This window comes from Xiphophorus maculatus, chromosome 6 (genome assembly GCF_002775205.1).
Source record: "Xiphophorus maculatus strain JP 163 A chromosome 6, X_maculatus-5.0-male, whole genome shotgun sequence".
In the NCBI taxonomy this organism is placed as follows: domain Eukaryota; kingdom Metazoa; phylum Chordata; class Actinopteri; order Cyprinodontiformes; family Poeciliidae; genus Xiphophorus; species Xiphophorus maculatus.
In genome coordinates this window covers 27,529,403-27,552,225 of record NC_036448.1, presented here as the reverse complement: position 1 = coordinate 27,552,225, position 22,823 = coordinate 27,529,403, and the positions used below count along the sequence as shown (strand labels likewise).

Below are 22,823 nucleotides of genomic sequence, written 5' to 3'. Positions count from 1 at the left end.
GACATAATAGGCTTACTAACAATGCCCAATTTCTTTATTCTTTGGGTTTAAATGCAATAAGTTATTTTTCTTTGAACAAGACTTTTATCAAAGCGTTACGAAGCGTTAACTGAAGCAAAAATAATAATAACTTCAAATAGAGTCTTTTTAAAAAAAAAAAAAAACAACAACAACTAAACAACATAATTGAGACCTATCCATATAATCTTGGAATTAAATGTTTTTAAGCGATACATTTATTAATTTGGGACCTAATAAACTTAATAATGCCCAAAATACCTGATTTTTACTTTTTAGATATAAATTCACTATTTATCTATTGCCTTTTTTTAAAACGGCACTTTTCTTAAAGCGTTTAAAAACTTTAAGACACAAAAGACTAAACAAAAAACGCAAAAGAAGGAAAAAAACACTCCGATTTGTTGTGAGCAGCGCTAATTAGAAATTACCCAATCAGAGAGCGCCGCTGTTCCAGAGCCCCGCCCATCTTCTTTGATCACGAGAGAAGTTCGCGTGCGCCCTCTGGCCGTCTGGACCAATCAGGACGGCCCGCTGTGTACAGAAAAGCTAAATTTTTTGCAAAATTGAGGAAGTTTTTTTAATATTGCCATTTCCATCAAACTTTTCTAATTTGGTACTTCAAAATGTGCATAAAAAACTTTGATAGACGGACACAGGACAGACTAATGGAAGAATATATGATTAGGTTGAAGTGAGACTTCCTGTTTTTTTACTAGCTTTGTTCTGATGCTGTTTTCTGTCTGCTGAGCCTGGCGGCCAAATATGTATGAACACATTACCCACTGTTAGTATTAGTTTGATTAATTTTAAACAAAAAATTATATTTTGGAAAAGTTTCTTAAGCTTTGAAATTTTTGCAATTAATTATATTGTATTTTGTCTTAAAAATACAACAATTTGCTCATAACTTTACAGTTTTTTGTCTTTCTAATGATATCATTTGTTTATTAAAAGTACTTTTGTAGTCAATTTTTCTCTTACTTGAGTAAATTTTTGAATGGTAAATTTGTACTTTTATCTGAGTACAAATACTCTTACTTTAGCACAATTATTGGCTACTTTATCTAAAGTTTCCTTTCAGATAAGATGAAATTGGGAGAAAACCTGTTTCCTGCTTTTCCCCCGTAAAACCTTCTGCTTTAATCACTTCCAAACAGAATGGACTACACCTGATTGAGGTCATTTCCAGGCGCAGGTTAAAATTTCAGAGGCAGTTTTAATGTAGCATTTGGAACACCGACTTTTCACAATATAACTCCAAAATCCTTTTTTTTTTAGTTTATTTTTTTCAATTTGTGGCTTTTATTTTGGTTAAAAAAAATTGTTGCATCACATTTCCAACAACTTTTATAACTTTTAACTGGAACAGGATTAGTTTGGGTTTGATATAATCACTTCATGTAAATTCTAATTTTCACATTTGAACCCAGCATTTTCCCTTAAAAAAATTTCTTTATTTGTTTTTACAGAAGAGGATTCTTAGGAAGAAAAACGGCGAGTGACTGAGGGTCACTGCGCGTAACGGAAACCCTGTAAATTCAAGACACTAACAGGTACCATAGAATTGCACAAAAATCCGTGACGGACGGTGGAGTCCCAGAGTGAAATTCTGTGAAAGGTGTACGGAGCCTCGTGCCAGAAGCCCATTAAAATGCTGTTTACGTCGTTTTAAACTGTGTGATTGTGAGCGGGAATAAAAATAGCAACAGGTATTTTGTTCCATATAACACAGTAGGAGTGTAACAGGTAAATCTTTTATGGATGCAAACTCGACTAAAAACCCACCTGTTTAGGATTGTATTTGAAACGTAATCGATTTCAAATTTATTGATGGAACTTGACTTAATGTCGTGTTTTGATTGTTGATTCTATGTTGCTTTGTGTTTCTGTGTTTGATATGATGTAAAGCACCTTGAAATGCCTGCTGCTGAAATGTGCTATACAAATAAAATTTGATTGATTGGAAAAATAATACTGACTTTAATAATAAAAATGTACTTTCCCCCCCCACACAGATTTCTATTTTCCCCCAGAATTGTGAGAAAAAAGTCAAATCACAGAATTCAGCGTTTTCTAAATCACCAGTTTAATTCTCAAATTTAGGTTGGAATCGTAACCTTAAGGTTGTCATCCTCCAATGTATTTTTCACATTTCTTCTTCTATATGAAATTTCCACACATGTATACATTCATTCATTCTTTCAAGGCTCATGAGTTCTGAATCATAATTGCAACTTTCTTAATTTTGAGGGGAAAACACAATATTTTGAGATTTAATTTTTAATCCATAGATGAAAGTGAGAATTCTTAGATTAAAATCTGAATTTTGAGATTAAAGTTAGGATTCTGATTTTCCTTCTCATAATTTTGAGGAGAAAAAAACATAAATTCTGAGATTATATTTTTAATTTGGAGATAAAAGTCAGAAAATTAAATTTCTTCCTCAGAATTCTGAGATGAAAATCTGAATTTTCACATTAATCTCATGGATCTAGTTTTTTGTTGTTGTTCTTTCTTAAAAAATTCTGAGATTAAATTGTATTTGGACTTTTCTTCTCAGAATTAGGAGGAAAAAACTAATTCTGAGATTAAGTGTATAATTCTGAGATTAAAGTCAGAATTGTAACTTTTCTTCTTCAGAATTCTGAGATTAAAATCAGAATTTTGTGACTAAAGTCAGAATTATTTTTATTTTAGTGGCCATAATCCTCTTCAGTAGTTTTCCCATTTTTGTTTTCCTTGTGAAATTTTCACGCATTCATTCTGTTAATGCAAGATGAGCGATATCCATAGTCTAATAATGAGAATGACATTTTAATTCTCAGAAATGTTCTATTTTGTCTCCTAACTCGTTGGAGTGACTACTCTGCGGACCAATAGACGATCTTAGTGCTGCACACGAAAGGGAAAGGAAACGCCGACTTCTCCATTCCAAAATCCTCTCTGCCTCATCTTTTAGCACCAACGGCTTGTTTGATCGATTTGAAGCTTTGAGACGCTCTCTCCTTGGCTTCAGGGCTACTTTCGGTCGCTTTTCGACTGCCTCTTTGCGCAGAGCCCGCTGTTGGCCTGGAGAAATCCATCACCGCTTGAGATTTGAGGCGCCAGATTTATTGAGCCCGAGTGCACAAAGTTGATAGTTAGCCACCTAGCTAACTGTTAGCTCGCAGCCCTTTTTTGGTTCCAGCTTCGGGGGCGTCGTTTTGCGCTACATTTGGCTCCCGACAGCTAGCAGCTACACCTGAATGCTCCTTTTGGTGAAGTTTAGAGCTGCTGTCGGTAGAGAAGGCGCTCCATATTGGCTGCTCGCTGATAAGTCAGCGTAAAAAGCCCGGAAGGAAGCCAAAGTGAAGGCCCGAGTCCAGCAACACCAAGAGCCGCCTCCGTCAGTGTTTGTACCGCCGCGCAGTGAGAGTTGACAGGTGAGTGAGAAACTGCCTTTACCATCCCGTTGAGGTGGGAATGGATTGGCATCCACGTTTTCTGTTATTATAACTAAATATTGATGTTATCTGTAACAGCTGAGGGGTTGGGAATTTCGCGGAATCACGCCATCTTTCCAGTTATAGTTAGCCGCGGTTGCTACTTTCTTAGCCCAGTTAACTTTACAGCAGTGCTTTTTAACAGCTGGGCTATGTTGGTGTTTAAACGGTCATATTCGGACCGAACCGACCTCTGATTAGGTCTTTATAGTATCCCCCCCTCCACCTGCAGACCACAGGCCGGTCATGGCCGTGGCCTTTAGCCCGGGAGCTGCAGTCTTTCTCGGCTCAGAGTCTGCATTGCGTCTGTGGTGGAAGTTGCTGTGTTGACTTGGAAAGTTGATCCAAACAAACATGGCTGTTGTGTTGGGAGGCGTCGTTATTTATAGCTGCATTTTCACTATTTCTACCCTAAAGGTGGATGCTTTATACTTTTTGTCTCAACGTTTTATGTTTTTATTATTTTTTTAATATTTACAAAAATACAGAGTGTTGCATTATGTCAAGTCTTTTGTTTCGCAAATCCAAGGGAATGGGTGGAAGTATAAGCTTATCTATGTAACATGTATTACATGTCTAATACAAATATATAACATTTAAACACACATTTATTAGTTAACCCATCAATATAATATCTATTTACATTTAATTACAGCAGCAAGAACCTCATTATTTTTTTAAAAATTTGACTGAAAACAACAAGGATCAACAACAAAAAAACACCAATAATAATAATAATAATAATATTTATGTTTGTGTGATAAATTAAAAAAAATAAAATTATTTCACAGTTTAATGCCACATACTGAAGTTTTTTTCTGGTAGTTCTGAATTAGTAATTGTTAATTTTTGGGTTTGTAAAGAATTAGATCTGTCTGTAGTTTGACTATCAATGAATTTTAATAATTTAGGTTTTACAAATAATTTGTAGGCCTGTCTCAATAAATAAGTAAATCTCACGATAAATTAAAACAAACCCAATATTCTCCATTTGCATGATTTATAAAATTTTTTTCCTCCCTTTCTGCCAAAACCTGGATAACAAAAGTCTTCAGTCTGTTGTTTTGGTCCCAAGTAGCCCTTCTTTTGAAGGACAATTTTTGTTACAGAGACTTCATAATTCATTTTATTTGTTGTTTTGTTTATTTAACACTGTCTAACATTTACTCATATTTGAGAATGTGTTCTTGAAAATTATGTCAAACCAACTATATTATAATTTATCGCAATAACTTCTTATTTGCAATTTATCAATTTATCATTCAGCAAAATTTGTTCTTGATACAGGCCTACGGTAGTGTTGCTGGGAACCTCCGAAATTCCCTTGAGAGACGTCTTTTCTTTCAATGTTTGTATTTTGGGTAAACATTGCACAAAATTTAAGTGGTTGTATTGATCCACTTAAATTATATGTTTGCTTTGCCAAATCCCAGTTAAATTTTTAACATTTTATCGGTCAGGATTTTTAAATTGTCTTTTTGACTGAATGTTTACCCATTCAAACAATTGAAGAACAATTTTAACCACCTTTTCGGATTTTAAATGAATGATATTAAAGTAGAACTGGACCAGAAATTAAACTGGCGCTGATTAAAATGCCAAACATGGCTGTGAAATAAGATTTGAAAATGTTTACAAGCAGAATTAAGGTATCAATCTGGAATGGGTGATATTTGTTTGAAATCTTTTCACATATATATGTTTTATGGATTTCTAAAATATTTTTGATATCATGGAAACATTAGAAAAATAAGATGTGAAACTAAGATTTATATTTCTCTTGCTCTTATTTTTAAATAGAAAAGCAAAAATTTTTCCTAATTCTGCTGAAATTAAAGATGCTTTTCATTAAATGACAATTATAGTAATTATTTGTGTTGGTAAAATCTAGAGTTGTTGCAAAACATTAACATAGTAACAAATTCACCAATATTCACAAAATATCACAATATAAGCATTTCATATCTATACTTATTGATTTGTTTTATGTTTTAAATATCTGAAATACTGCCAAACTGGTGGTGTGACCTTTCCTGTTTTATTCAGTTTTCACTTCACATCGATGTTTGAAACTCTGAAGCAGTTATGAGGCACAACCTGAAACTGACTGCACAAGTTAGTCAGCAAGTTGTTGCTAGGTAACCAAAGAGAGAGCGAGTTGCTAGGCAACCAAGGAGTGAGCGAGTTAGTTGATTCTGTCAAACTAGCTTAGCTAGCTGTGGGAGACTTTAAATAAATATTATATCACATGTATTGTCTATTGATATTGATCACATGTTTATTGGAATATACTGTGTATATATAGTTATTGATTTTTTTGTTTAGAGACGCTTGAATCGATTTTTGTAGTTGAATTTTTGCATTTGAGGTTTTAGGGCAAATTTCTACAGACGAATTTTTCTTCTTTTTTAGGTGAATTTTTAAAGGCAACTTTTTGTCAGTTAATTTTTACAAAGCGTTGCAGTTGGGTTTTTAAAAGCAAATTTCTGCCAATTATTTTTGTCTTATTTTAATTTTAGGTGAAATTTTAAAGGCAAATATTAGTAGTTGCGTTCGAGTGTTACAAGGCAATTTTCTTCAAGTGTTATTTAAGGCACATTTTTCAAAGGCAACCTTTGACCGTACAAATTTTGATAGGCAAAATTTTGAAAATGAAATTCTTTCTGCCGAATTTTAAGTAAAAGAAACAAAATTGATAAATATATTTGCAGAAGATTAAAATTCAGTGTTATAAATTAAATGCTTAAAAGTCATCAGATTCTAATTAATCTACATATTTTCCATAATAACCTTTTTTTAATTGATATGCTTATTTCTCAGAGTTTTTGTTTTTTAGGTTTAATTCTCGATCTCAGTAGACTTCTGTTCGCTCTTAAGAAGCCAGTTAAATCTGTGTTCCAAGACTCTGAAACAGAACCACTTGTTTGTCTGTAAAAAAGTCAGACTGGAAACATACTTGGTGGACCACTGCGGCTTTTTGCGGCAGATTTATTTCAGAGAACCACGGGGTCATAAATTACTCCGTAAAATTATGCAGACGGAAAACAAAGGTGTGGAAAAAGGCGGGAGGGTGGAGGATGTTTTGGTTCAGGATTGTCTAGACAATGAGACTGACTCACTGCCCTACTGTTCATGTGTTTTAACCCGGGTCATGGTTTCTGTTATGTTATTATTTTTAAGCTGGTTTGACTTGGAAATCACTGCTTCAGCATCTCTTTACTCAAATAAAAGTAAAAAGAAATTATTCAAGGGGAAAACATGTTTAACAAAAAGGCTTCTCAAGTACTGAGATATATTAATAATTAATATATTATTTAATATTTTAAAATATCAGACTGAAAAATATATGAATTTATGTGCAAATTCTTGTACCTTAAAGACTAAAATGGAAAACGTATATAAATGCACATAAATTAGTAACAAAATAATAAATTCAGGCAGCAATAATATGTAATTCATAATTCATTTTATTTGTAGTTTCTCTTGTTTTGTTTATGTATTTTGGATATTTGAAATGTCAAAGTTACAGTATTAATTATTCATTTTAATTTAAAGTTTTATTGATTTTTGAGAATGTGTTCCTGCATTATTATGCCATTACCATTAAATATGGTCTCAAAACAATATTATCGTTTATCACAATAACTACTGGGATGATTTATTATCCAGCTAAATGTGTTATTGTGACAGGCCGATGTTTATTGTTTTGTCTTGGTTAGGGCTGAAACGATTCCTCGAATTTGAGTATCTCGATTATTAAAATTCCTCAAGGAAAATTTACCTGCCTCGAAGCTTTGTTAATTTATGTTTTATTATTTAGCGCACCGTGTTCCAGCCGGAACATTATGTGCGTTGTGTGGAGCTCTGACTTCCGCCTCTTGAGTTGTTGACAAATGCTAAGTGTTAGCGGCATAACATCCAATTTTCAAGTTTGACCCGTGGGAATTTTATTGATTGCTGATAACGCCCGGGTTTTCATCGTTTTTGGGGGACCAATAGGCATCCTTAAAATGACTGGCGCGATGCCTGGAGTACGGCAACCTTTCTCCTTCGGGAGCTGCTGGATGCTAACCCTAACGGTGGGGAGAGCGGTGTGGGAGTATTTATACAGGTGAGCGGATAGACTGAACACGGCGGGCGGCTGAGTAGTTGATGGCTACAGTGTAACAGTGCATTGTGGCGGTACATGTCTGGTAGATGAGTTTCTGAGTGTGACGAACGAAGGTGCCATAAATATCCCGTATTGCTCCCCCCTTTCTTACTTTAGTCTACTGGTCTACCGGTCATGCATTACGTTTGTTCGTTCGTCTCTCCCCCCCCGGACTTATACGTTTGTCTGTCTGGTCTATTTCCTGCCCTCCACCCTATCTTACGTTCGTTCGTTCACCTGCCTCCCACTCCCCACCCTAAGCCCACAACTCCAGGAGACATTTCCCGTTTTTGCAAATCCAAAGCTTGACAGGTATGGGGCAAGATGTGAATCCATCTATTAAACTGACTGAAGATGAATACATAATCCAAAAGCTGGAGCATAGACATTTTCATAAGCGTATTTGTGAGCCTGCCTCTTTATTATTAAATTTAATATAATTTCAGATCTTTGTATAACTTCAGGTTAACTTAGAAAGTGAGCTGTTATTGTTACAGGTTAGTTTTCTAAACTATAAAAAAGTAACTGTTAGGGAAGCTGAAATATGAAAAATTGGACTGATATTGATATCCAATAGTAACATCGGTGTTATTCCAGATTTACCAATATTTTATTTTTTAATTTAAAAAAAAAATTTTTTTTTACTCGATTAATCGTAAGAATAATCGATAGATTACTCGATTACTAAAATATTTGTTTACAACAGCCCTAGTCTTGGTTCCCAAACGGCTCGGCAGATAGAAAACATTAGAACAACAAAGTTTGTGCACAAACAAGAGGTCTCACTTTGACATAAGTTGTAGGTGTTTGTATTTGTATCGGCCCAGACAGTGAAACTGGGCCAATATTGTATAATATAAATTATCAGGCATAACAACAATATTGATATTGGATGTTGTTGTTTTTATCAGTGCATTCCTAGGTACAGAGACAGAGATTTCTGTTTCTATAATATTATCTAACTGTGCTTATTATTGATATAAGATGCTACTTTAAAATGTCCACTCCAAATGTTTTTGTTTTTAAACATGAGGGAAACTTTTTACATTAACTGCTGTCTTTGTGCAAGTACATCTCTGACCCAACTGTGTACTGTACATTTCCAACATTATCACTGCTTAGTTTTAAAAGTGCAGTTGCTCACTGCAGAATATAGATCTAAACCAGGTAAGTTTGTGTAAATAAATAACTAAAAAAAACGTTATTTTACTCCAATATAGTGCATAAAACAGCTTTTAATTAAAAAAATTAAAAAGAAATAATCTAAGAATAATTACGTAATTCTACAATATTTTTAAAAAATGTTTTTAATTCTACTGTTCAGGAAGGTTTTGATCCTAAAATGTGTTTTTTTTTCTTTCTGAGCTTCATTCATATCTGTGGAATGACACACTGGCTGTGTATCATTGTCATCATGTGGTTCAAAGGTCACCAGTTTTACAGCCATGCCATTCTCTCCCTGCTTTGTCTGCAAACACAATCAGAGCCCGTGTCACAGGCAGGCACCGATTGTTGGGCCGGATTATCAGCGCTTCACACACAGCTTCAGCAGAACAGCAGAAAATACGTGTTTCCACCTCTCAGGAGTCGAGTTTTAAAAATGAAAATGTCAGCTGAGAGAGAGAAAACTAGAGAGACACAAGTAGTTACAAGGCCTATAAAAAGTATTTGCCTCTTTTATTGATGTTGCAAATCAATCAAGAACAACAAAATTGTTTGTTTTGGAAAGAAATAGAAAAACCCCCATTTAATATCAAAATGAAAACTGTTTTCTACCAAAATGCATTTTAAATAAAAATACAAATGATTACATAAATATTTAAAGCAACTGAGTTAATTCAACAGAGGTCCAGTCAAGTGGTGGTGGTCGTCTCACAATGACGGGACTGGAGATAACCTGAGTGCAGTGAGTCTGTCTGTAAAAACACCTGGTCCTTTTACTAATCAAATACATGCTCAGTCTTTGCCTTTTAATACAAAACATGAAGACGGCAAACAAACATTGTAAACAGAATGAGAAAGATATTTTTACGTTTTTATTAAGTTTTGTGGAATTAAAGGTCAATTGTTTTTGCAGCTCCACAAACAGAAATACAGTTTAAAAATAAAAGGTTCACCATGCTAATCACGTTAGATTCACTTCTGTTGGCCACATCTTTGTCTCTCCTTAAAGTAACTGCCGGCCACTGACCTTTGACCCGCTCCATCCACCCACACGTCACAGCTGATATTTGCTAAACATCCGCGTTCAAAGCTAACATGTTTTCGTCTCCGTTTGCTCCCTCTGAAGCTTACTTGGTGACACAGAGACTTCTCCCTGAGGAGCCAAGAAGCAGACGGCTCATGACTTCTGACCAGGACACGAAAGTTGTAGCTGAACCACAGGTGCAGCAAGTACAAGAGGCAAAAGAGAACTCTCATTTGGTGAGTTTTGTGCGTTTTCTTTTGCCATTTTTCAGCGTTTCTGTTTTGGTTTGCAGCAATTTAAGCAAAGCGGTGTGACTTTTGCCACCTCTGATGGCTCAAATTGTTGCTCTATCTAATAAGCCAACATGTGGCCTGACAATGGTATTGTGTTGAGCTATTTGCTGGCTGATTTCCCACACAGATTGTGTTTTATGAAGAAGAAATTCTTGGTGAATGATAGGAAAACATCTCCTGTAACTAAAGAACCACGACCTGCTTTTATTTCTCTCCTTTCGTGAGTTTAGGACAAATAAAAACCGAAACAAACTGGAAATGTGCAGGATTGTTTGTGTGACCACTGGAGAAACAGGACTATTTATATACATTTTTGATCAATTTCATAGTGATTTACGTTTTAAATTGTGTATCTATAATTCTGGAGAATATAATTTGAGACTAACTTTGAGTTTATGTTCTTATTTTGTCAACATTCAAATAGAAATCCAGCAAGAAACAAACAGAATAGTGAATTGTAGTGGTGCATTCTGGGGGTATTTTTTTTGTCAATTTAGTTAAATCTGCAGTATGTAACTTTTATAGATGGGTTTTAGTTTCATATTTGTTAAAAATGTTAGTATATCATTACAGTATAATACGAGGCAGATAATCTGTGAGAAGATCAATCTCCTCCACCTCCTCCCAGAGCTGCTATTATTGTCTGAAGAAATGGACCAAAAATAACCAATAAGAGCCTGGAGGAGGGTCTTAGTGCTGCCAATCATTCTCATGTAGTCGCTGCTAAATGCTCTAATGGTGGAGAAACGACTTACTGCTAAAAGAAAACCATTTGTCAGGCGTCTTTGGTGACCATGCTAACTAGCCTTAGCATTCACTGCATGCTATGCTAGCTGCGGTGACACACAAAATAGTGCTTGATGGCGCTGAGACCCGCCTCCTGGCTCTGATTGGTTGCTTCTAGTTAATAGGGATTAATATTTGTAATATATTTTGTATTACAATTGTGCCTAAGTTTAACAATATTTTGTTTGAAAAATGTTTTAATTTTAACATTAGAAATGTGGGGTTATGCTGAAAACTTAATTTCCTAATTCAAGATAACAATTGAATGCAACAGGTTTCTAAGTGTTAATGAAACAATGTCTGTTTTTGTAAAGCAGAAAATGTTTTTTTTTGGTTTTTGCATCTTAAGTTCTGATGAAAGTGCATCGTGGGAAATCAGTTATCTGTTGGGTGATGGGTGTGTCGGAAGGGCCCAGTGTGTTGATCCTCATGTAAATCCAGGTCTGTCATCACAGTGATGGAGAAGCCTCAGTCTGTTATTATTTCTGAAACCTTTCTTAGAAAGCGTTGCATCAGGACCTGCGGATAGTTCATCACTCTGATCCAACAACACAAGGCTGCAGCCATCAGTCACTTCCCTCACTTTGTTCCCAGATGTTGAGGAAATGGCTTCCTCGGCTAGAAACACGCTTTACGTGTTGAAGTGATTCAAATTAAACGCCTCTGTAATGTGAGCTGCGGCCTGTTTTTATTTTTGGAAATGATTGGTTTCATTGTAAAGCAGGGATTAAATTCTGACCCGTCTTCTCTCTTTCTCCCCAGTTTTGAGTAAAATAATAATTATTATCACTATAGGTGAACTGTAGCATGTTGGTTAAATGTGATACTTAAAAGTTGGAAAAATCAGTCTGATTTAAATTACCCGGTTAGTTTTATAATAAACACAGCAGTTACTGTTTGTTTACACATCTTGAAGTAGCTGTGGTTGCTGATCTGCTCATGTAGCTTCACAACAAAGATTATGTAACTTCAGGATGAGAAATCTTTCCAAAGAGAAACGGTGGCTCCTAGAGATAAGACATCCAGACTCTGCAGAACGTCTCCAAATTCAGGGAGCGGAACTGAAACCTAAACATCCAGAGGTTTTAAAGAACTGAAAAAAAAAAACGCTCATGCCAAAGCGATGCAGGCTGTGTTTTACTTTTCAACTCTTCTGCCTGGTGTCTCTCCTGAAGGCATTCAAACAGCTTGCATGGCGTATTATTCCTCCATGGAGCTGCTTGGACCTGCAGAGTTGATTGATGGAAACACATGGTAGACTTCTGCAGTGACTGTTTGGGCTAAATGTGGTCACTGGGTGGGAAGCCCCAACAATATACAACGGAATCGAGTTTATAGTCCAACAATTTGGTCTGATTTATGATTTTACCTTAGAGTGGGTTTTCGGTCAGATGTTAAAGCTGCAGTATACAACTTTTATAAAAAAATTTTTTTTGCATATTTGTTAAAACTGTCACCATGTTGTGACAGTATATGATGAGGCATGTAATTGCATGATAAATGAAAACAAATACAATAATTTCCATTTGTATGATTTATCATTTTTCTCTCTTTCTACAAAAAAACTGGATGACAAAAGTCTTTAGTCTGGTGCTTTGGTCTCAGCTAGACCTGCTTTTGAAGGACAATTTTGTTAGAGAGACTTCATAATTCATTTTATTTGTTGTTTTGTTTATATATGTCGGATATTTAAAATGTCTTCCAGCTCCAGTCTTAAATCTTCATTAGAATTTAAAGTTTATGGATCTTTGAGAATGTGTTCTTGCATTATATTACTTGAAAATGGTCTGAAAACAACAATTTTATCGCTTACATCACAATAACTTCTGGGACAATATATTGTTCAGCAAAATTTGTTATTGTGACAGGCCTAGATGCAGACAATCTGTCAAAAGATCAATCACCTCGATATCCTTTTTAAGCTGCTACTGCTGTCTGAAGAAATGCACAGTTCCCGACCAAAAACAACCAATCAGAGCTAGGAGGCGGGTCTTAGCGCTGTCAGTCATGCTTCTGTACTCTGCTTAATATGCTAATAGTGGAAAAACAACTTACAGCTACAGGAAAACAGTTTATCTACTGTAATAAATGTCAGGCTATGCTAGCTGCAACAAGGGGAATGAGCAGCGCCACATGATGTTGTTATTGACAGCGCTAAGACCTGTCTCCTGGCTCTTGATTGGTTGTTTATAATTAGCTCAATTAACACATATATATATATATATATATATATATATATATATATATAAGTTGCATTCTGCAGCTTTAAATGGGTTAAAATTTAGTGTGACGCCTTCAGGCATTGGAAGGAGCTTTTACCCTGTAAGCTGCAAAATTCGGACAAGGAAAGATCACGATAAAGACTGGAAAACAGATAAGAAGCAGCGGAAATGGAAAGGGGGCAAACTGATGCCCTGATGGCGTGTGGTGGGGTAACGCTTCAGGCTGTAGGTCTCATTAAAGCTGCTGCTGGTGGAAAAGCAATCAGTGAACCAAATGACGGCTTCCAGCGTTTTTAGCATATTCAGTTCAGGGAGATTCAGCTCCACTGCAAACAGAGAGGAAAATCTTTCCATATTGGGAATAAAGGGACATGCAGCAACTATTTCTACATCACAGAAAAATAGCTAAACTAAATAATTATGGTAATTTTATTGATTTATCTCAAAATGTTAAGCGTAGACCTCAATATATGCACTATCTGAAAGTAGTTTTCTCAACTTTTAGCATTTCCTGCCAATAGTTTCATATCCGTCTGCATTTTGAGCAGCTGAAATCTGTTCTTCCAGACCAAACGAACCCATATGTTGAGCACATATGTGTTCAAAACGCATTGGATATTGACCTATGTCATAGGTCAATATCCTATGAAATAGGATATTGTTCAAGTCAAGGCATTTATAGTTCAGACATGAAGAAAGGCAAAGACTGTAGTGAGTCTGTTAGAAAAGAGAGCACCAGTTGTTTCTGTTTGGTTTTTCGCCAGTAGATAACATGGAGAGAGTTATGTTACAGTTATTATCCAAGAAGTGGATAATAACTGTAATAATAATAAATGTCAGTTTGGCGGATGGTACAAATTGTCTTAATGGAAGAACTTTTAATCCTGAATGTCCGTCTGAGGAAAATGTTTTTCTTTATTTCAAAACTTAAAAGAAGAAAAAAAGTCATGTTTCTTTGAAAATGACAGAATATTTCCAAGTGTGATTTATAAAACAGTATAACTTATTTTCTTATTTGTACATAACAACTAAACTAACATAACTGGGAGAAAAGAAAAAATGCAATAAAATTAAAAATCAAATGTTTGGACTCAAACACACATCCTATCTTCTTCACACTTTTGGCTTAATTACTGCTCTGACTATGTTGGTCTTTCAACAAATGGCCTTTTTTTGAGTCTATATTTTCTAGTTGACTACTAAATTAGCTGATGATTATTTGAAAAATAACCATCAATCCAATTTCTTTTCTGCCGTAGTTGACTGTTTTCACTCTGATTCCAGAAGACGTTTGTTGTAGTATTGTATGCAATAAAAATAACTACCCTGGTGTTTCTCAGTTCATACCAAGCCTCTGATTGCTCCTGATGTTTGCACACCAGCAGATTAGTCCAGATTCAGCTGTTTGCAGTCGCTGCTCTTATCTTGGCGGTGCTTCATCAGCTGCTCTGGGATGACACCGGCAGTAACTCGCCTCTGAATCACTCCAACAAAAACAGAACCGTCTCTCTCTCTCTGTCATCACGCCAGCCAACCTTTTCACCCTCGTCGAGGAATAGGAACATTTAAAATCTCTAAAGGTCAAGCAATGCCCGGTTTAAAAAAAACAAAACAAAACAAAAAAAAAAACGCATCCGGTGATGTCAGCCGGGGGTTTCTATGGCAGCCGACTCGGACAGGAGCTGAAGCTTTAGCACAGCCTGCCGTGTGTGTGTCTGCCTGGCCTGGACCTGCCGGTGCAGCTTCCAGTTGGACTCGTCTGTCTTTCTATGGATTTGTTTCTTGTTTTGACTTGTTACTCCTCCTGTAAGAGGAAACAGGTTTCACTGTGTTTTCGTTCTGCTCCCAGCAGCTAATTAGCAGAGTTAGTCCATTAAAAGACTCATGAGGGTTGAGCTGTAGCGTACGTAAAGGCTTCAGGTGAGCGCCTCAAAGCCCCATGGACGTCTCCGCTGTTTTCCCAGAGAATGACTCAGTGCAACGGTGACAAAAACAAAAGCAGACACGGATGCTGAACAGGAGGAGGCAGCCACTCAGCTTGTGCAACGTCAGCCTTGCCCACCAGGGCAGCCGAGCCTCTCTGCTGTCATCAGATTTGTTGAATCGACGGAGCAGCTCGGAGGAGACGGAATCAGAGGAGTCCGGCTAAAACTCGAAATCACACGGGGATGATCGGAGGTCTCATTCTGCCTGCATGTGGGAGCGTGTTTTTACTGAGTTCTAATCATGGATTGGATGGAGTGGAGCTTTTTACCACCTTCTACAGGAGGCTTCTGGCCTCCAGTGCCTGAGGAGTTAAATGATGCGCTGGCTCTCACCACGGCTCTGGGTTATGGTCTGTTTGCCTGCGAGGCGTGCAGGCTGAACTACTCCTTTAATCCTGTGAGTATTTCCAGTGGGTTTAGACCACCAAGACCCTCAGAAATACTTTAATTTCTGCTTGTAATGCAAAAAAGTGAATGATTTCTAACGATATAAAAGTTCTTTACTTATTTAGAACCTAAATACAACTTTAAAACACCATTTAGGCGTTTAATTCAGTATAATATTTCTATTAATTTCTGTGATAAAAAGGAGGAAAAAGGGTACTTCAGGATCGAACAAGACGTTGCAGAAGAGTGCGTCTATTCACCTGAAATCTGGAATAAACTTCCTTAAAACTGAAATACGGTTAAAACACTGAGTTAGTCAATTTAATAAGTTAACAGAGTTAACTTATTAAATTGAGATTTAAAAACCCTCCTGTTCAGAGTTGCGTTTGAACCATAACAACTGAAAATTGAATAACATATTTGATGTGTATCGAGGATTTTAACTATGGCACTTCACAAAATGTAATGTCTGCTCCTGATTTTCACAGTTGACTCTGTCATGTATTTATGATGATTTTGTTTTCATGATGTAAAGCACTTTGAACTGCCTTGTTGCTGAAATATGCTACACAAATAAAATGGATTGATTGATGATGAAAAAGAAATGTCAAACTCGGGTATCCTCCCATGACAAAGTAGGAATAGCAAAAAGTCTCTCTTGAATTTAAGCTCATAAAGTGAAAATCTATATTGAAATTCATCCTGTGAGGAGGAGGAAATAAATGGAATAGAATCAATAGCTGAAGCTTGGAGCAAACCGGCACCCCTGTCCGCTTGTGACAAAAACTATGATTCGACACGACAAAAGTCTGATGACATAGTAATTTCTGCTCCAGTTCTGACCAGTATTATTACTGGGCCTGCATAAATATGAAAATTTGGGCCAACATTGATAGCCGATATTAAGACTGGGGCTTTTAGGCTTGTCATGATAACAAATTATGCTCAACAATAAATAGTTCCAGAAATTATTGCGATAATTGATAAAATTGTTGTTTTGAAACCATTTCCAAGTATATATAATAATAATAATGTAAATATAATCTCTCCAAATCAATGAACTTTAATATCTAAAAAACCTTCAGCACTGGAGCTGTTGATGCCGATGTATCGTGGATCTCTAATTGTTACTCTGAACATTAATGTTAAGAGTTAATGTTCAGAAATAAATGTCTTTTACTTCTTCTGACAACATTACACTAGAATACTTTATATTTGACTTGCAGGGATTGGGCAAGTCTCACATTTATCCACATAATCTGAGTTTTACTTGTGAGAATTAGGCGTATATCCCTCTGCTGGTTTAGAGTGGATCAATCAGGCTACGTAGATGTTGGTGCTGCATAAACAGGAAGTCCCCTTTAGCCTTCACCTTTAACTTCTTTTTCAGAAAAACCAAAAACCACTGCACACATTTTTGTTTTTGCAAAACTAAGGAAGTTATTTTGAATTTTGCCTGAACCCAGCTGCCTCTGGTTCTGTGGTCTGTTTCATTCTGGTCTGGTAACATGTGCGTGGGATCAGTCTCTGCAGATAGTGCTTGGTTAAATTTCATCTGAATCAAGAGTTACAGTTTCTTTTCTCTGTTGGATTATTTGTCACTAAACAGTCTTGGAAAAATTGCCCATGCCGGTGAACGATAAATCACTCCATGATGCCTCCCTGTCTCTGATTTATGTTTTATTCACTATTGTTTGCTGACAGTAAAATCAAGCTGGAATGTATTTAAAATAAACATTAATGGCAATAGTGTGAAGTATTTAGGTACTATATAAATGTCTGTCACGATGTTTGTTTCCTTCTTCATTTGTAGAGAAAATGGGTGAAAGTATTGTGAATGTAGGCCTGAAATAATTGTGATGAATCTATTGTTAAAATAATCATTAACCAATTTAGCTATCCATCGGTTAATCGTTAACTGGAGTGCACTCTAAAACATGCTATTTGCTGAAAGAACAGCAGCAGTTAAACCAAAACTGTACAAAAATTATATAGATTTTGCATTTAAGATAAAAACTCACCTTTTCTGAAAAATATTTTCTACCCAGAACTCCTCAGGTAGCAGTTTTAGCTTCATTCAGTTCATAAAACTTCTATGAAGAAACTTTTACTATCCCGTTATTGATAAGTTGATCCCAAAAATAATCAACAGATCAGGCCTACACTGTATTGATGTGAAGTCAGTCAGAAAGGGTTGAGCTTTTCACACGATGGCTGCGGCCTCAGGCAGCCGTCTACCCATGCCTTATGATGTTGGTTTTTAACTTTTGGTTCTTTGGATAAGCTCTATTGAAACAAATTTTGTTATGCTTCTTTGCGACGACAATAAAGGCTGATTCTGATTCTGATGTTAGGATTTTTTTTAGCTTCACATGCATCCTTTGCTATAAATGACGAAGTGTACACTAGTGAAATACTGTTATTGTATTAGGTAAAGCAATGTTTATTTTCTTAATTGTTTGTGCCTATTTTGAATTTTGAATTAGAATGGCTTAAGTGCTTAAATAAAAAATGATAAGAATGTGCCATCTTTTGATTTGATCACTTGCCAGAATAATTTGATTACTAAAATAATCGGCGGTTGCAGCGTTAGAATGGAGATTTTCCCGTTTCAGCCAGCAGCTGTTTGTGTGTCTGTGGTTTGAGGTTCCCTCTGCTCTTGTGCAATTTCCTTTGTATTGTGGGAGGGTTTTTCATTTTAAATTTATTTCCAAGTCTGAGCTTTCCTGAGTGCCTTACATCAGTTTTATTGTTAATTTCAGAAGCAATCTCCATTAAACAGAGTGAGAACTAGAGTTGGCAAACCACAGATCTATGTTGCTTCAGCACAAACCTTGGCTTCTGTGACCGGACTGTGTTGTTGTTTTTCTCCCAGGAATCAGCCAAGGTTTCAGACCTCAACCCCAATGCGAAAGCATGGGCCAACCACATGTTTAGCCTGGACACCAGCGGGACTGCTGACACCACCACTGCTGCCCTGCAGCCATGGAAGGAAGGCTGCGATAGTTCGGCCGACCCCGGCCCAGAAGGTCAGTCGCCCGTTTGGGACACACATGCAGACCACTTCCAATCTTACAATCAACTCTTTTAGCTACCATAATATGGAAGACCAAAACTGACATAATTGAAAATAAAACCTTAAATGCATATTTAAGGAAAAGGATAAACAAAGTACATATACAAAGGGATAAGTAATAGAAAATACTCAAATTCCTGTAAAATAGAATTTAAATATCCTTTATTGTTCCACACTGGGGAAATGCAGTTCACACAAAACATCCAAAAGTGTTAAAAAATATATTTAAAAAAATTTATAAAAATAGAGCATTTATCAGAAATAGAAACATACTCGCGATCCAAGGGATGTACAACTCGTTAGGATTAGGCTCTTTTCATTAAGCAATAAATCAACTGCATGAGAAATTAAAACAAACTCAACAGTTTCTATTTGCATGATTTATCGTTTTTCTCTTTTCTCTCTTTTTACCAAAAACTGGATGACAAAACTCTTCAGTTTTTGTCTCTCTTCGTCTAGCCCTTTTTTTTGAAGAACAATTTTATTCACACAGACTTCATAGTTATTTGTTGTTTGTTTATTTATTTTGGATATTTAAAATATTAAATGTACATTACTATTTAAAGTTTATTGATCTTTGAGAATGCCATTAACATTATAATACTTGAAAATGTTCTCAAAACCGATTTTTTTTATCATAATAACTTCTAGAACAATTTATTGTCCAGCAAAATATGTTATCATGACAGATCTAAATATGACTCCTTTTCATTTTTTATGTACTTAATGTGGATGTGTTTTGAACATTAAAAAGTTAACAGACTGTTTACAATGCAGTACATCAGTGCAGTGCAGACAAACAGATGCGTAATAACGCCAGAAATGTGATTTAAAAATGAGCAAAAAGACAGTAAATTGTTCAAATACCAGCAGGGATGCCGTTGAGTTTGTTGGGAGCAGTGATGGTTATAAAGTCTGATAACCACTGGGAGGAAGGATCTGTATTAACGCTCCTTTGCGCACAAAGGATGCAACAGTCTGTTGTTGTTCTTCAGTTCAGCAGTCTAAAATGTTTTTGAAGCCAAATTACAGCAATAGCTTCAGATTGGTTAGGAAATGAAACAAGCTAAACCATTTATGGCAGAATCTTATCGCTGAGCCCAAACAGGCGAAAATTTCTGATGAGTAAAAAAAAAGAAAACAACCTTCAGGTTTATTAAAGACTTTTCCTTCAGGCTGATTCCTTGGAGCTATTTTTAGGTGTCAGTTGGAGGCATTTTAAGAGTTGTGCCACTGAACACTGAGGGCAATTCTTTTCATCTCGAAACTCTGACGTCTCATTTGCATGTGGGTATTAAAGCTACACTATCAGCTCATTCACAACAAGGTATTTTTACTCTCCTGTTTGCCACACATCACATTTTTCATGAGTGAAACACGTCTTTAATCATTCATACCCAATTTAATATGATGCATTAATATATTCTATCCACTGTTCCCTGAATGTAACTGATTAACGTCCAGCGCAGAAGCAACAAGGATATGGTTCGGAAACCGAAAGCAACGATTAGCTCTGCTCTCACTTTATTTCATACAAACGAGGATATTTTATAGAAAATGTAATCCAACTGACAGTGTATTTGTGACTGTTTATGCCTCTTTAAAAAACTTAGAAAGTATATTAATAGCTGTTCATGAACCTTTGTATTGGAGATTTAGTTTCAAAATGGAACTAAAGAGTAAATTTAAAGAACTGAAGTGAGTCTGAACCACATCCTGATATCACAGCTTTTCCACCAATATAAAGAAAAGCTGAAGTCATTGTTTCCATGTTGCTCAGCTTCTGCCTGTTTACTTATTGACTTGTTTTCGTGGCTGTGTTAAAAATCATTCTCTTCCAGACATTTAAATAATTTTCTTCAGTTTACAGAATGAAGTTTCTGCATGTTTTTGGTGTAAATGCTTCACTTTTATGTGCTATAAAAGCATGAGCAGTGGTTTACCTTTAATGGCTGAACTGCTGCTGCAGAGCAGGTAATTGCAGGTTTATTACCTGTAAAAACCAGTATGTTGTTTGGAAGCACAGTGCATTTACCTCAGCCATTACCTGCCAATCAAATGATGTGGGAGGCACTTTAATGTCATGGCTGATTTTTGTTTGTCTGCTTTTGCTGCTGTGTGGCAGATGATGTTTGAGACGGCTTGTGATGTTTTTATGTATTGGAATAGAAAAGAAGTATGTTTGTCAGCAACGTGACAGCCGACTACAAGCGCTTAGATTTACACAAAAAAAAAAAATAAAAATAAAACATGGACCAAGAATAACCTACCGTACAGGAAGGGCAAATTTACTGCATTAGAAAATATTGTGCAGTTATTCAAAGTAGCATTTTCAGAGTCTAAAAAATGTGGAACTGAAAAGCATAATTTAAAGATGTAACACATGATCTTGTATATTTGTGCATAAGAACAACAGATTATTTACGAGAAGTGAAACAGAACTTCTTGTAAGTGGAATGTTGTTTGAAATGCGGGAAAACTGCAAATACAAGCAGGGATTTAAACATTTCTTGAGTTTGTTGGAAGTATTGTTGGTTTTAGAGTCTTAGCAGCTGCTGTGAGGAAGGATTTACGATTTATGCTATTTTGTGCACTTAGGATGCAGCCTGAAGGAGCTCATGCATGGGGTTGGAGATTCATTAATTTACAGGCAATGTTTCAATATTTTATAGATTATTTTTCATATACACGTTAAAAGTGAAGAGATCTAAATTGAACTTTGAATTAAATCCTGCTGCTTTTATTCTCATCAACATGTTTTGGTATCCCAAACTGACCTAAAACAGAAATGGGAAAAAGGTTATGTGGCCTGTTTGTGAAACGTCTGGAAAAATTAAACTACCCAGAAAATATGTTTGTTTCAGCAATAATAAAAATCTTTTTTTTTTCTTTTCTAAATGCTGGTCCTAGACGACATGCTTTTGGTACCAAGTTGATTGCCCGTTACCTTAGGTTTCAAAACCAGATTTCTTATCTCAAATTAGCTGCCTTTTAGTCCTTGACTGTTTTATTTAAGATCTCTGCAGAGGGAGAATGAGTTAGAGCTGGACAATATGGCTGAAAATCTATCACAATATAAGTGTTTCATATTGGCCAATATCAATAATTATTGGTTAGTGTTTTGTTTTAAATATTTAAAATACTGCCAAACTAGTGGCCTGACATTTTCTATTCTTATTCCACTCTGTTGTTTATTATTTTTAAGCAGTTAGCCATAAACTGTTGCTGTGCTAGTTACTCAAAAGGTTGTTGCTTGGCAACCAAAGAATCAGTAAGTTGCTAGGCAACCAAAGAGCAAGCGGTAGTTGAAGCCACCAACCTAGCTTAGAGGTTGAGCGACTGAAGTATTTCCTATATCTCTCAGAATTCTGTGCGGTTCTGGATCGGAGTTCAGTGAAATCATTGAATATTCTATCAGATGTATTATCTATTGATTGATTACGTCTATTGCCATGTATATTGTTATTGATTTATTGTCCAGCTCTGCATTGAGTTTAAAGAAGTGTATTATAGTGAATTCAGTGTATGTTTTATAGACTGATAATGGAGTTTTAGGGATTTGATGGTTAATGGTAACAAATATTTTTCAGTATTTGACCTGATCAGAACCAATCAAGGGAAATCTTCTCTTCATCTCTTAATTTGTTTATGTTACTCATGCATTATTTATTCTCACATTATGTAATTTTTCATCCTTTTATTTAATTTTTTAGGCAAAGGTTAGACCAATTAGCTTATGTGCCAAAGTGAAGCTGATGGAGCTCAGATGCAAACAGGCTGGTGATGAATCATTATCTTATTGCCTGTGTTGTCAATAATTGATGCCCTTGTTGATTGCCAGGCTTTGAAGCCAGTGAGGACAAAGCTTACAAGGAGCCTGAGCTAGCTGACCCAGATGAGCCTCCACCAGAACCAGTAATGCTGGCAGAGCCGGCCCCGGTTGCCACCGTCACACTGGAGGGCCCCGAGCCCGCCTACCCAGGGTACCCCGACCCTGGGCAGCCTGGGCACACAGGTGGGCTGGCTAGTGACTGGGCGGTTTGTGGGCTTTCACAGGTTACTTTACGTAAACCAGTTTGGAGTTAAACCCAGCAGGTGAGCTCCCTGGGAATGTGTGTTTTTATTGTGAGGATTTAAGAGGTAATTATGCAGGGAAATGACCCGGGTTGTTGACGTGGCCTCGGCCCACTTTGCTCCACCAGATAAATCATGAAGTAATTAGAGGTGAATCAC

The 22,823-nt window shown here is 36.2% G+C and overlaps 1 protein-coding gene across 2 annotated transcripts in view; it reads left to right on the top strand.

Moving 5' to 3' along the window:
• The first annotated feature begins 2,921 nt into the window (after window positions 1–2,921).
• Window positions 2,922–22,823, top strand: part of larp4b (La ribonucleoprotein domain family member 4B) — a 37,997-nt gene continuing 18,095 nt past the window's right edge. Inside the window, exons 1-4 of one of the 2 annotated variants that reach the window (XM_023335428.1) lie at window positions 2,922–3,443; window positions 9,944–10,077; window positions 18,390–18,543; window positions 22,432–22,605. In XM_023335428.1, coding sequence (XP_023191196.1) covers window positions 9,997–10,077; window positions 18,390–18,543; window positions 22,432–22,605 — 409 coding nt within the window. In that variant the 5' untranslated portion in view covers window positions 2,922–3,443; window positions 9,944–9,996. The remainder of the gene's footprint in view (window positions 3,444–9,943; window positions 10,078–18,389; window positions 18,544–22,431; window positions 22,606–22,823) is intronic. The other variant, XM_023335429.1, reaches the window with a different exon arrangement.